This window comes from Palaemon carinicauda, chromosome 38, assembly GCF_036898095.1.
Source record: "Palaemon carinicauda isolate YSFRI2023 chromosome 38, ASM3689809v2, whole genome shotgun sequence".
Lineage (NCBI taxonomy): Eukaryota > Metazoa > Arthropoda > Malacostraca > Decapoda > Palaemonidae > Palaemon > Palaemon carinicauda.
The window spans coordinates 64,281,577-64,295,537 of NC_090762.1; the positions used below are offsets into that span (position 1 = coordinate 64,281,577).

Consider the following 13,961-nt stretch of genomic DNA (forward strand, 5'->3'; position numbering starts at 1 on the left):
AGTTGTTAAGGAAATCCCCATTAATGTTAACTCCTACATTTTCCGAATCTAAGTCCTTAAAAAAATTTTCTAGGCACACTGTAAACAATTTAGGAGATGAGGCCTCCCAATAAAACTATTTTCTGAATTAGAATTTTTCTATCTTAATGTAGTTTTAGGATTGCTGTACTTCTCATATACAGTAGATAACTTCAGGAGTTCTAACCTAATATTCTCCAATTCATTGTCTTTGAAGGGCTTTCATTACTGCTGAGGTTTTGACAGATTTAAAGCTTTCTCATAGTTTATGCAACACACAGTGGTTTATCCTACTCTGGTCATTTTCCCATAAATTGGTTAATTACATGGATATGGTCAGTTGTTGAATACCCTCTAAAGGCCTGCTTGCTTTCTTGGTTGATTCAAGTCTGGCTGTTTTTCTATTCAGCTTAATATAATTTTTTAAATACTTTATATATTACTGAAATTAAACTTACCAGGCAGTAATTTTTTATGTCTTTTGTGTCTCCCTTTATGTGAATTAGTATAATGAAGTTTTTCCATGGGGTAGATATAGAGCATTCTTGCAAACATTTTGTGTAAAGTTCAGTGAGTTTTACTTCTATGAAATCTCCTCCATCTATAATTAAATCGATTGTTAGGCCATCTTCTCCTGCTGGTTTGCATCTTTTCATGCCTTTTAATGCTTTCTTTACTTCTACTGTTACTTTTCGTACCGGCTCAGGTGTTTCCTTATTTCTCTTGGCAAAGTTATTTCTTATACGGACCACTATTGTATAGCATTATATAGAAATCTTCTACAATTTTTACAAATCCTTCTTTTTTGTTGAAAATATCTCCAATTTCATCCTTCAAAGCAAATATCTTGTATATGTTAGCACCGTGTTCCCTGTCTTCCTTTAATCAATTTAATGCTTCTTCCCTTCTTTTTTGTTTCCTCAACTTTGGTCTGTGTTTATGAATGCTTAGGTTTTTAACTTGCTTATTGTTTTGGATAGTTCTAAATCTATTTCATCTCTCTTGGATTTTACCATGTGTCTATTTGTCTTTAAATAAATTAGTGATATGGAGCATTTAAAAATATCTATGGGTGGAAATGTAGTACAGTACCTATGTACAAAAATACTTGACTTTATCATAAAAATTTTACCTAAAACAAGGTACATAACTTACTTTCATCTTGAAATAAGAAGCCTTTTAACCAAACAAGTACCAGAGTCACTCCAGCAGTCCTAAGAATTAGTTCCCAACTTGGTGTGTCCTTACATATTTCATTGATGTAATCCTGCAACTGTACTAAGCAATACCGGACCCCCTCCATTGCCTGAAAGAGAATATTTAGTAGGTATGAAATGAAAATTGAAGCCAAAAGATACTGTAAACATAAGTATCCACAGTAATAAACTATTTCCTATTTTTAGTTTCAAGTAAACACGATAGTAACTATACTTCGACATTTTTCAGGAACAATATTCATAACAAACATAAATACTGTACTAAACTACAAAGAAATACAAAGGACATTCCGTTCTGTCTCTAGGTGACATGAGCTTTCCTAATTTGTCTAATTTTTTATTTCTATGAATGCACATATAAATTCACTATAAAGTCTAGATTTCAATTTAACAAATTCCATAATATTTTGGTTCAAAAACAAGGTGTGAGGGGCAAGTATTGAGCCTTATATTATACAAGCATAATATGTAGCACAAGGTAAAGTACTTAATGGTTAGCATCCACTAACAAAAATCCTATAAAAATCCTGAGGGCCCGGCCAGACCAAGCGCGGCTAGCGGCGAGGTTAGCGGCAAGAGGTTCCAGCTGATAATAGAAACCTTAAGTATCTTATGTAGGTGGCCAGATAGGAGTCGCGGGAAGCCTCGCGACTCCTATCTGGCCACCTACATAAGATACCTAAGGTTTCAATTATCAGCTGGAACCTCTTGCCGCTAACCTCGCCGCTAGCCGCGCTTGGTCTGGCCGAGCCCTGATATTTGATATCAGTTATTTACATACAGTAAAATAGGATCAAGACATACAAAAGGAGAAAAATAGAATAAAACATAAAAAAAATGTATAAAAGATGCTATGAAATGCACTGGAAACCAAAAAATTGTCACTCCTATTTCCTTCTAACAAATCTCAAGTGGAATGCATTGTTATTATTATTATTTTACAAGCTAGGCTATAACCCTAATTGGAAAAGCAAGATGCTATGAGCCCAAGGGCTCCAACAGAGAATAAAAGCCCAGTGTGGAAAGGAAACAAGGAAATAAATGAACTACAAGAAAAGAATAAACAATGAATATTTAAAGAACAGTAACTACATTAAATCAGATCCTTCACATATAAACTATTAAAACTTAGAAAAAACAAGAGGGAGAGAAACAAGACAGAACAGCATGCCTGAGTGTATCCCAAAGCAAGAGAACTCTAATCCAAAGACAGTGGAAAGCCATAATACAGTGGCTATGGCGCTATCTAACGGTTGGCTGGATCTATTAGAAAAGGAAAATGATAACCCTAACCTATCACCAAAGAACCCATATTCTTAGTCTCTGCAGGTCATAATTGCCCCCAGCATGCATCATTGTGTTCTAAATATGTTATTTTCCTTAGTAAAATAAATTTTTGAATATACTTACCCGATGATCATATAGCTGTCAGCTCTGCTGCCCGACAGAAAAACCTACGGGCGGAATACGCCAGCGATCGCTATACAGGTGGGGGTGTACATCAACAGCGCCATCTGTCAAGTAGGTACTCAAGTACTCGATGTCAACAAAGAACCAATTTTCTCCTCTGTCCACTGGGTCTCTATTGGGGAGGATGGGTGGGTTCTTTAATTTATGATCATCGGGTAAGTATATTCAAAAATTTATTTTACTAAGGAAAATAACATTTTTCAATATTAAACTTACCCGATGATCATATAGCTGATTCACACCCAGGGGGGTGGGTAGAGACCAGCATTACATGTTGACATTATTATGAGCTAAGTATTCCGTATTTTATTTTAGCAGTTATTCAAAATAACAAACATAAAATAAATAAGTACCTGGTAAGGAAGTCGACTTGAACAATTACTCTGCCTTTTTAAGTACGTCTTCCTTACTGAGCCTCGCGATCCTCATAGGATGCTGAGCGACTCCTAGGAGCTGAAGTATGAAGGGTTGCAACCCATACTAAAGGTCCTCATCAAAACCTCTAATCTAGGCACTTCTCAAGAAATGACTTTGACCACCCGCCAAATCAAGTAGGATGCGAAAGGCTTCTTAGCCTTCCGGACAACCCAAAACAATAATAAAACATTTCAAGAGAAAGATTAAAAAGGTTATGGAATTAGGGAATTGTAGTGGTGGAGCCCTCACCACTACTGCACTCGTTGCTACGAATGGTCCCAGAGTGTAGCAGGTCTCGTAAAGAGACTGGACATTCTTAAGATAAAAGACGCGAACACTGATTTGCTTTTCCAATAGGTTGCGTCGAATATACTTTGCAGAGATCTATTTTGTTTAAAGGCCACGGAAGTTGCGACAGCTCTAACTTCGTGTGTCCTTACCTTCAGCAAAGCTTGGTCTTCCTCATTCAGATGGGAATGAGCTTCTCGTATTAACAGTCTGATAAAATAGGATAAAGAATTCTCTGACAAAGGCAAAGATGGATTCTTAACTGAACACCATAAAGCTTCAGACGTGCCTCGTAAAGGTTTTTAAATAGAACTTAAGAGCTCTTACAGGACATAATACTCTTTCTAGTTCATTTCAAACCATGCGATAAGTTTGGAATATCGAACGATATTGGTCAAGGCCGAGAAGGCAGCTCGTGTTTGGCTAGAAAACCAAGTTGTAGAACATGTAGCCGTTTCGGATGAGAATCCGATGTTCTTGCTGAAGGCATGAATCTCACTGACTCTTTTAGCTGTGGTTAAGCATATCAGGAAAAGAGTCTTAAAGGTGAGATCTTTCAGGGAGGCTGATTGAAGCGGTTCGAACCTGTCTGACATAAGGAATCTTAGTACCACGTCTAAATTCCAACCAGGTGTAACCAAACGACGCTCCTTCGTGGTCTCAAAAGACTTAAGGAGGTCTTGTAGATCTTTATTGTTGGAAAGATCTAAGCCTCTGTGACGGAAGACTGATGCCAACATGCTTCTGTAACCCTTGAAAATGGGAGCTGAAAGAGATCGTTCTTTCCTCAGATATAAGAGAAAGTCAGCTATTTGAGTTACAGAGGTACTGGTCGAGGATACGGATACTGACTTGCACCAGTTTCGGAAGATTTCCCACTTCGATTGGTAGATTCTAAGGGTGGATGTTCTCCTTGCTCTAGCAAACGCTCTGGTTGCCTCCTTCGAAAAGCCTCTAGCTCTCGAGAGTCTTTCGATAATCTGAAGGCAGTCAGACGAAGAGCGTGGAGGCCTTGGTGTACCTTCTTTACGCGTGGCTGACGTAGAAGGTCCACCCTTAGGGGAAGTGTTCTGGGAACGTCTACTAGCCATCGAAGTACCTCGGTGAGTTATTCTCTCGCGGGCCAGAGGGAAGCAACTAGCGTCAACCTTGTCCCTTCGTGAGAGGCGAACTTCTGCAGTACCTTGTTGACAATCTTGAACGGAGGGAATGCATATAGATCTAGATGTGACCAATCTAGTAGAAAGGCATCTATATGAACTACTGCTGGGTCCGGGATAGGTGAGCAAACTATTGGGAGCCTCTTGGTCATCGAGGTTGCGAAGAGATCTATGGTTGGCTGGCCCCAGGTGGCCCAAAGTCTCTTGCATACATCCTTGTGGAGGGTCCAATCTGTTGGAATTATTTGTCCCTTCCTACTGAGACAATCTGCTATGACATTCAAGTTGCCTTGGATGAACCTCGTTACTAGTGAAAAGTCTAGACCTGTTGACCAGGTGAGGAGGTCCCTTGCGATCTCGTACCATGTCAGAGAGTAGGTCCCTCCTTGCTTGGAGATGTACGTCAAAGCCGGGTGTTGTCCGAGTTCACCTCCACCACTTTGCCTTGAAGGAGAGACCTGAAGCTTTTCCAGGTCAGACGTACTGCAAGTAGCTTCTTGCAGTTGAAATGCATTGTCCTTTGACTCGAGTTCCATAATCCCGAGCATTCCCTACCGCCTAATGTCGCACCCCAGCCTACGTCCGATGCGTCCGAGAAGAGAACGTGGTTGGGAGTCTGAACAGTCAGGGGAAGACCCTTCCTAAGGTTGATAAAGTCCTTTCACCAAGTCAGACCAGACTTTATCTTTCCGGAAACCGGGATCGAGACCGCTTCTAGCGTCTTGTCCTTTTTCCAGTGAAAAGCTAGATGATACAGAAGAGGACGGAGGTGTAGTCTTCCAAGTGACACAAAAGAACCACGGATGACAGTGTCCTTACCAGACTCATCCACAGCCTGACAGGGCAGCGTTCCTTCTTCAGCATCTTCTGGATGGATAGCAGGGCTGAGGTATGATCGTCTAGTTCAGCAACGTCCTCATCAGAGGGATCCTTATCCGAAACTGATGAGGAAACGGCAACGGAGTGGGCAACGTCTGACTCGCTGAATCCGGTCGCACTGGTGGATGCGTGACGGAGCCGGACGCAATATCATGGTACTGCTGCACAGTCTGTGAACTGTCAACCATGGGGACGCGAGGAAGTACAGCGTCAACCCGAAACTGCCTAGACTGTCTGGGTTGTGCAGTCAACACCCTACCGGGTTGCTGAGGTTGACGCACTGCGTCACAACAAGTCACCTCTGCTGGTTGTTGAACGTCTTCCTAGTGACACACTTCAACAACCACCTCCGAGCGTCGCTTAACGTCAACGTGCGACTGGCAACCCACCCTGGGTCGCATCGGTGGAGGAACCACCTCAACTGGCGGACGCGAGAAGGATACCTCAGTGTCAACAGGGCGCACAACCAACCGGTAGGAAGGTTGTTGGCCAGAAGGTTCTTCTCCGTAAAAAGTCCTCTATCAAGGACACAAGCTTGGACTGCATGTCTTGCAGCAAAGCCCATTAGGGTCTACGGGAGCAGGTGTGGCAACAGACGGGGTTAGCGACTGAAGCGGAACCATTTACCATCCCTGGAAGCCTTGTTATGCTTTAATTAAAGTCCATAGGAGGCTAAGCAGCTTAAGGCTCCTCTCCAAATGACAGAGTCCTCAAAGGAATATCAGTAGGAGGGAGAACAGCACTTTCTCATCCACAGGAACCTTGTCCGAGAAAAGCTAGGTTATCTCAGTGAGGGTCTCACTGGTGCATAAGCAGCAGAACAGAAGGCAACGTTATGTAACTGCTTGACAGTCTGTGAACTGTCAAAAACTGAACTGTCAACCACAACAGGTGCGTGAGGACATACAGCACTGGTGCATTAGCAGCAGACCAGAAGGCAACGTTATGTAACTGCTTGACAGTCTGTGAACTGTCAAAAAACTGAACTGTCAACCACAACAGGTGCGTGAGGACATACAGCACTGGTGCATTAGTAGCAGACCAGAAGGCAACGTCATGTAACTGCTTGACAGTCTGTGAGCTGGCAACAACCAAAGCTGTGTGGGGAAGCCTCAACTCCTGACTGACTAGTCTGCTGCGGGTGAGTGGCGGTAACCACAGTGGGTTGCGGAGGCTGACGCACCGTGTCAAAACACGGCAGCTTAACTCCACCCTCCTGTTGTTGTGGTAGCTCACGCACGGCAACGGAGTGCTCCGTGCGTCTGTGGGAGTCAGCATGCGTCTGGCAGGGTCGACTGCGCATGGGTGGAGGAGCTCTCACAGCCGGAGTGTGGGAGCAGGCAGCCTCAGCGTCTGCTGGGCGCACAACCGTGGCAGGTTGTAGGCTAACGGGTGCAGCGCCAACCTCTCCGCAGCCGGAGTGTGGGAGCAGGCAGCCTCAGCGTGAGCTGGGCGCACAACCGTGGCAGGTTGTAGGCTAACGGGTGCAGCGCCAACCTCTCCGCAGCCGGAGTGTGGGAGCAGGCAGCCTCAGCGTGAGCTGGGCGCACAACCGTGGCAGGCTGTAGGCTAACGGGTGCAGCGTTAACCTTCTCCGCACGAAACTCCTGCATAACCGCAGCTAACTGAGTCTGCATAGACTGCAGTAAAGACCACTCAGGGTCTACAAAAGCGGCAACAGACGGAGCTACTGTCCGTTGTGACTGAGGGTCTAAAACAGCGGGTGCGGCAACAGACGGAGTTACTGCCTGTTGCGGTACCACCTTGCCTCTCTTGGGAGGTGTGCAGTCGTCGGATGACTGCAGCGAGTCCGAACTGACCCAGTGGCTACACCTGGGCCGTTGGACTTGCGCGGAAGGGACCGACTTGCACTTAATAAGCTGCGAGACCTTGGTCCAAGGTTTCTTACGAGAAACCTCTTCCGCAGACGAGAAGTAAATGGGCTCTCTCGTCTTTGTGTGGGTGGGGCGATCTTGGGTAGATACGCCCGAAACCACGGAGGGAAAAACGTCTGTTCGCTGATCAAGGCCTGAGGAACCCATAAGTCGTTCGACATTACTTCTCCCCTGGGCTTGGGAGCTTGCAAGAGGTCCCGGACTAGGTGAACGACAGGCACGAACAGACGAACCCTCGGACGCAACACTGTAACACTTTGCGCATATCACTTTATCACTTTGATTTTCTGTTTTGCATTTATTTCACTGAAATCGAAACTTTTACTGATTTCTACCTGAAACACGCAATCCTACCCTTCATTAAAAGGTAGTAATTGCGAAAACAGTCGTATAATGCAACAGAAAACATATATAAAGATAAAGAATTCAGTGGCTGGGAAAGAGACTAAACACTAGATCAAATAAACTACGTTTACAAACTCTCACCGCACATAGCCTGGGAACAAGAATAAAACCCTAGAAACGTTTTACCTTCTTCCCCTACAGCGACTAGGGAGGAGAGTAAAACGAGAACAACGTTACCCGCTTGAACGAAACGTTTTATCTCCTCTCTCTCCCTCCGTCTCTATCTCTCTCTTTCTCTCTAGATTTCGCACTTGAGAGAAGAGCCCAATTATATATCGTCAAAACATGTGATTTGCTAAAGGAAAAAACTGAAAGGTTTTCCAAATAAAAAGTTCCTTTAATTTAGAATTTAAACCATTTAAGCTAAGAAAGAATGAACGAAACGCTAGAATAGGTTTACTCTTACTGCAAAGTGAAACCGTGATACACTCTCTCTCTATCGTAACGATAGAGCGCAAGTTGAACGTCCTGAACGTCAACAACTGCGTAGACTAAAAAACTAAACGTTAGTTCATCTTTGAAAACAGTACGAGACTATCAAAGAAATTCTTTCATAAAACATTAAATTTAAAAAGTTTTAAATTCTTTAAAGGTTAAATACGATATAACGGGCTCAACGTTGATTAACTTCGGTTCCAAGTTAGGACCGCCTACTAAAAGTTAATCGAAGAGGCCTAATAAAGGCGGAGAGATATAAAATATATGGATCTATAACGTGTTAAGCAAAATTACTAAAAACCTAAACACACTTCCGTCTAAGGGAAGGGTCGGCCATTTAAAAGAGAAAGAGAGTCCATACTCTCTTTGTCACCATAATTAAATCTATCCAAAACGAGTTCAAGTTTTGAAATGAAGATAAAACCCCTGCATAGCAAAAGCTCAAAACTGGAATAGTGTACTTCACCAAATAGTTGTGAAAACAAATCCAGTCAGTAACAGCGTATTTAGTAGGTCTTGCCAGTGGCACGACAGAGAGAAAATTAGTTCTTTGTTGACATCGAGTACTTGAGTACCTACTTGACAGATGGCGCTGTTGATGTACACCCCCACCTGTATAGCGATCGCTGGCGTATTCCGCCCGTAGGTTTTTCTGTCGGGCAGCAGAGCTGACAGCTATATGATCATCGGGTAAGTTTAATATTGAAAACTTATTATTAGACATTAGGTTTTCCTGGGAAGTACTGTCTTCTTAGAAGAATAAAGATAGAAAGCTGAAGTAGGCATAGGGAAGGAAAGGGAGCGTTTTCATAAAGATCGAACTGACCTTTTCTGCTAATCTGTTCTGCAATATACATCAGCTTCAAAGGACAAAAAATAAGGCTGCAAGATCTTATGTTTTCTAAACTACAGTAATACTAATTAGTCAAGATAAAAACAAAGCTTTTCCCTCCTCTGATAATTACAATAGAAAACATATTGACATGTGTCAAAGAAACATCTAATATACTGTATAAATCAAATCATTCTACAGCACATAGTTATCATTGTCTTTTAGTTCTCACTTTTCATCAGTTTTCTCTTAACGAGGAGTCAACAAAAGAGAAGATTTCCAAAAGTTAGCCTGAACTATTTACCAAGGCAAAAAACTCCTTGGGAGCCTTAAAATATTCTGCCTAAGGTGACCATATTCTTTTTATACTGACCCAAAAAAGCAGAAGAAAGATCTTGAGAAAGTTGATTAGACAATGAGGGAACTTCACCTGCATGTTGAGACAGAATTGTACGATATTCTATGGGTGTCAATAAATAGATAAGGAGATTTATTCTGTGAATATCTACATGAAATTCTGTCAGCGTTTCTCAAATATGCTCTTAAAGGCAGTAGATAATTGTGTTCAAAATAGATTGAGAGGTCATAGAGGAATGATACTCAATTGATTGGGAAAGCTATTGCCAAGGTATATCTTTAAACTTCTGTTCAACAAAAAGACTAGAAATGAACCAGACTTCAAATCTTTCTAGATCATATGGAAGAGTAACTGCTAGCACTGGAGATTCCCAGAGTACCACTTGAACTGATGTCTACATTTTTATCTTCCAGCATTACTACCAGGGAGGTGGTATTAGCTTGGGGATGAGAAACATGTTCTAACACATGAGGTGGATGGTACAGACACTGAATTGGCTCATGAAAAGTTGAAGCCATATAAACTGGTCAAACTACAAAATGAGCCTGTACATCTGTGGCATTGAAGGAGGCTGAGGCAACCATTACATGAGAACCATGGTGATGTGAATAATGCATCAGGTTGGATACTACAGAAACAGATTGCATACCTGAGGCAGATAGATCTGGAGTTACAGGTAGGAAGCCAAGGGAAATGCCAGGTAATAGGGTGCCCTGGGCACCAGCCACCCATATAGATACTACCGCTAGAGAGTTATGGGGTCCTTTGACTGGCCAGACAGTACTACATTGGATCCTTCTCTCTGGTTACGGTTGATTTTTCCTTTGCCTACACACACATACCGAATAGTCTGGCCTATTCTTTACATATTCTCCACTGTCCTCATACACCTGAAAACACTGAGATTACCAAACAATTTCTTCAACCAAAGGGTTACTGCACTGTAATTGTTCAGTGGCCACTTTCCTATTGGTAACGGTAGAAGAGACTCTTTAGCTATGGTAAGTACCTCTTCTAGGAGGACACTCTAAAATCAAACCATTGTTCTCTCATCTTGGGTAGTGCCATAGCCTCTGAATCATGGTCTTCCACTGTCTTGGATTAGAGTTCTCTTGCTTGAGGGTACACTTGGGCACAGTATTCCATCTTATTTCTCTTCCTCTTGTTTTGTTAAAGTTTTTATAGTTTATATAGATATTTATTTTAATTATGTTATGGTTCTTAAAATATTTTATTTTTCCTTTTTTATTTTCCTCATTGGGCTATTTTCCCTGTTGGAGCCCCATGAGCTTATAGCATCATGCTTTTCCAACTAGGGTTATAGCTTAGCAAACAATAATAATAATAAAAATGATAATAATAATAATAAGAAGAATAATAATAATAGAGTTGCATACGTGTAACAAAGCCTAAAAACTACCAGGATAGGGCAACTAATCAATAAATGGCAGTAAATGTGAAGAACATGCAATCAGCCAAGCTGACACAAAGTTTGTGATAATTGTAGAACTACAGCACCATTTGGTGACATCACAGGGAATAGATGCTTTCGTACGAGAACCCAGTTTAATATTTTTTGTCCAGAAGCTCACATTCCAAGAAGGCTAAAGCAAACTGATTCTGAGGAGGGTTCGCTCAAATAATAAAACCTCTGTATCAATCTTGAAAACCATATTTTCAACTTTTTTGGGGTGCATCACCATTTTTGGTTCGTTGTTTTATATAAGGACTGTCAATAGATCAATCTAAAACCATGACAAAATATACATCACGATGATTTGGCTCTCAAAATGTCTAAAATGGGATACCCACACTAAATACTTGGTGGGAGGTACTGTACTGCCAAATATGTATCTTGATAATTCACAGCATAAGTACTACACATAGTCACTGTACTCGGTAATTATTATTATTATCATTATTATTATTATTATTATTATTATTATTGTCATTATTATTAATTGCTATGCTGCAACCCTATAATTATGACCATGGGCTCCAACAGGGAAAATAGTCCAGTGAGGAAAGAAAATAAGGAAACAAAAAAATTACAAGAAAATTAGTTAAGAATTCAGATAAAATACCTTGAGAACTGTAACAACATTAAAACAAATCTTTCATATATAAACAATAAACACTTAAAAAAAAAACAAGAGGAAGAGAAATAAGATAGAATAGTGTGCCCGATTGTATCCTCAAGCAAGAGAACTCTGTCCCAAGACAGTGGAAGACCGTGGTACAGAGACTATGGCACTACCCAAGACTAGAGAACTATGGATTGATTTTGGAGTGTCCTCCTAGAAGAGCTGCTTATCATAGCTAGTCTCTTCTACCATTACCAAGAGGAAAGTAGCCACTGAACAATTACAATGTAGTAGCTAACACCTTTAGTAAAAAATTATTTGGTAATCTCAGTGTTGTCAGGTGTATGAAGACAGAGGAGAATATGTAGAGAATAGGCCAGACTATTCCGTGTATATGTGGGCAAAAAGAAAATGAGCCTTAACCAGAGAGAACGATCCAATGTAGTACTGTCTGGCCTCTCAAAAGGCCCAATAACACTCTATCAGTAGTATGTCAATGGGTGGCTGGTGCCCTGCCAACCTACTACCAAGGGGCATCTTTTCAACCAAAGGTGTGTTGATTCCTGTTATTTACTTTCGTGTTCTTTTTAATATACAGTAATTCCTTTTAACTTAACCTTATCCAACTTCACTGATAATTTTCCAGATTTATTACTCCAACTTAAAAAAAAATCCTTTAAATCAACTCTTCAAGCTAGAATCATTGGTATGGCTGACACACCATACCAAATATAATATAAAGCATCTTCACTCACTAATAAAACTTGCAATTTAGTAACCAAGTACTGTACACAAATATCACAGATTCAGAAAACAAATATTTACCTCGTTAAATATGCTATGGATATTCAACTCAGAGCAAGTACCCCTTTGAGAGGTAGCAAGGGAGAGAATGAGATAAGGAAGAAAAAATCCAAGCTTATAGAATCAGCAAACATTCATGATAAGATAGTAGTGTTAATGAAATAACACTTCACAAGGTGAACTCTGAATCAGAGCCTTACTTAACAAGGCTTTAATCCCCACGTGAGTATGTAACAATATCACATTTACCTTATCTCTCTGATTGGTATTTGGATGGACAGCCTCCAATGAAGGCCAAATTCCACTGACATATAGGCTCATGCTACAATATGAGGAATGAGCATAACAACCTTAAAAATATTACTGTATATTACTTGAAGCTTGAAACTGACCTTAGGAGTTAGGTGCAAGTAACAATGGGTCACAATGAGGTCACAAAAGAAAACGTGTTCAATTAGTAACGAGATCTTTCTTTTTCTTTTTTTAGTATCACACAGCATTAATACTCTACTACATCTGTAATTTATTACATACAAGAAATTTACTCATTTTATAATTATTTTGTCATAATCTTTATAATTTTTTTCCCAACATACAGTAACAATTTTATCCCGTGGAATCTTATTAGGTAAAGCCATACCCTGTTTTGCTTGTACTATAAGAATAGAAATTATAAAGGCATACGTTAGTAAAATACTGCCCACCCACTCAGTCGACCATTGTTGAAACAAAAATGAAAAAAGGTTATAAATTTGAAGGACACTGATTGAGGAACATATATATATATATATATATATATATATATATATATATATATATATATATATATATATATATATATATATATATATATATATATATATAGATCAATTATGTACTTTAAATCATTACGACATATATTTGGATCAGTTGTGTACCTACAATCATTAATACAGTACATATAGTATTTGGATCAATTATGTACCTAGTACAATCATTAAAACATATATTTGGATCAGTTATGTACCTGCAATCATTATAACATATATTTGGATCAGTTGTGTACCTACATTCATTATAACATATATATGGATCAGTGGTACCTACAATCATTACAACATATATTTGGATCAGTTGTGTACCTACAATAATTACAACATACATTTGGATTAGTTATGTACCTAGAATCATTACAACATATATTAGAATCAGTTGTGTAACTACAATAATTACAACATATATTTGGATTAATTATGTACCTAGTATTATTACAAATTATTACAATTATTAGGGTTGTGGTGGCTTATGTGGGAACATCCCTGAAAGGTGAACTCTCAAACTTGTTAGTTACTTTGGTCGTTACAACCTAAGCATCCTTGTGAGCTAAGGATGGGGGATTTGGGGGAGCCTAAAGGTCTATCTGCAAAGTCATCAGCAGCCATTGCCTGGCCCTCCTTGGTCCTAGCTTGGGTGGAGAGGGGGCTAGGGTGCTGATCAGAAGTATGTATGGTTATCTTTAGGGCATTGTCCTGCTTGATAGGACACTGTCATTGTCCCCTGCCTCTGTTATTTGTGAGCAGCTTTTAAGAGCCTTTAAAAGAACCAATCCTTTATACCCAATGTAGATAAAAAAAAGATAATTTGTAATCTGTATATTAAAAATATATCTTATCTAGTAGCCCAATACTAATCATAGTAATCATAAACAAAATATAGA

General features: G+C 40.1%; 1 protein-coding gene across 5 annotated transcripts in view; it reads right to left on the reverse strand.

Moving 5' to 3' along the window:
• Sply (Sphingosine-1-phosphate lyase) overlaps window positions 1-13,961 on the reverse strand; it is a 136,064-nt gene that overhangs the window by 93,964 nt on the left and 28,139 nt on the right. For 4 of the 5 annotated variants that reach the window (XM_068362317.1, XM_068362313.1, XM_068362316.1 and 1 more), the window contains exon 2: window positions 1,174-1,324. In XM_068362317.1, coding sequence (XP_068218418.1) covers window positions 1,174-1,321 — 148 coding nt within the window. In that variant the 5' untranslated portion in view covers window positions 1,322-1,324. Of the gene's footprint in view, window positions 1-1,173; window positions 1,325-12,286; window positions 12,440-13,961 lie in introns of those variants that run through there. The other variant, XM_068362315.1, reaches the window with a different exon arrangement.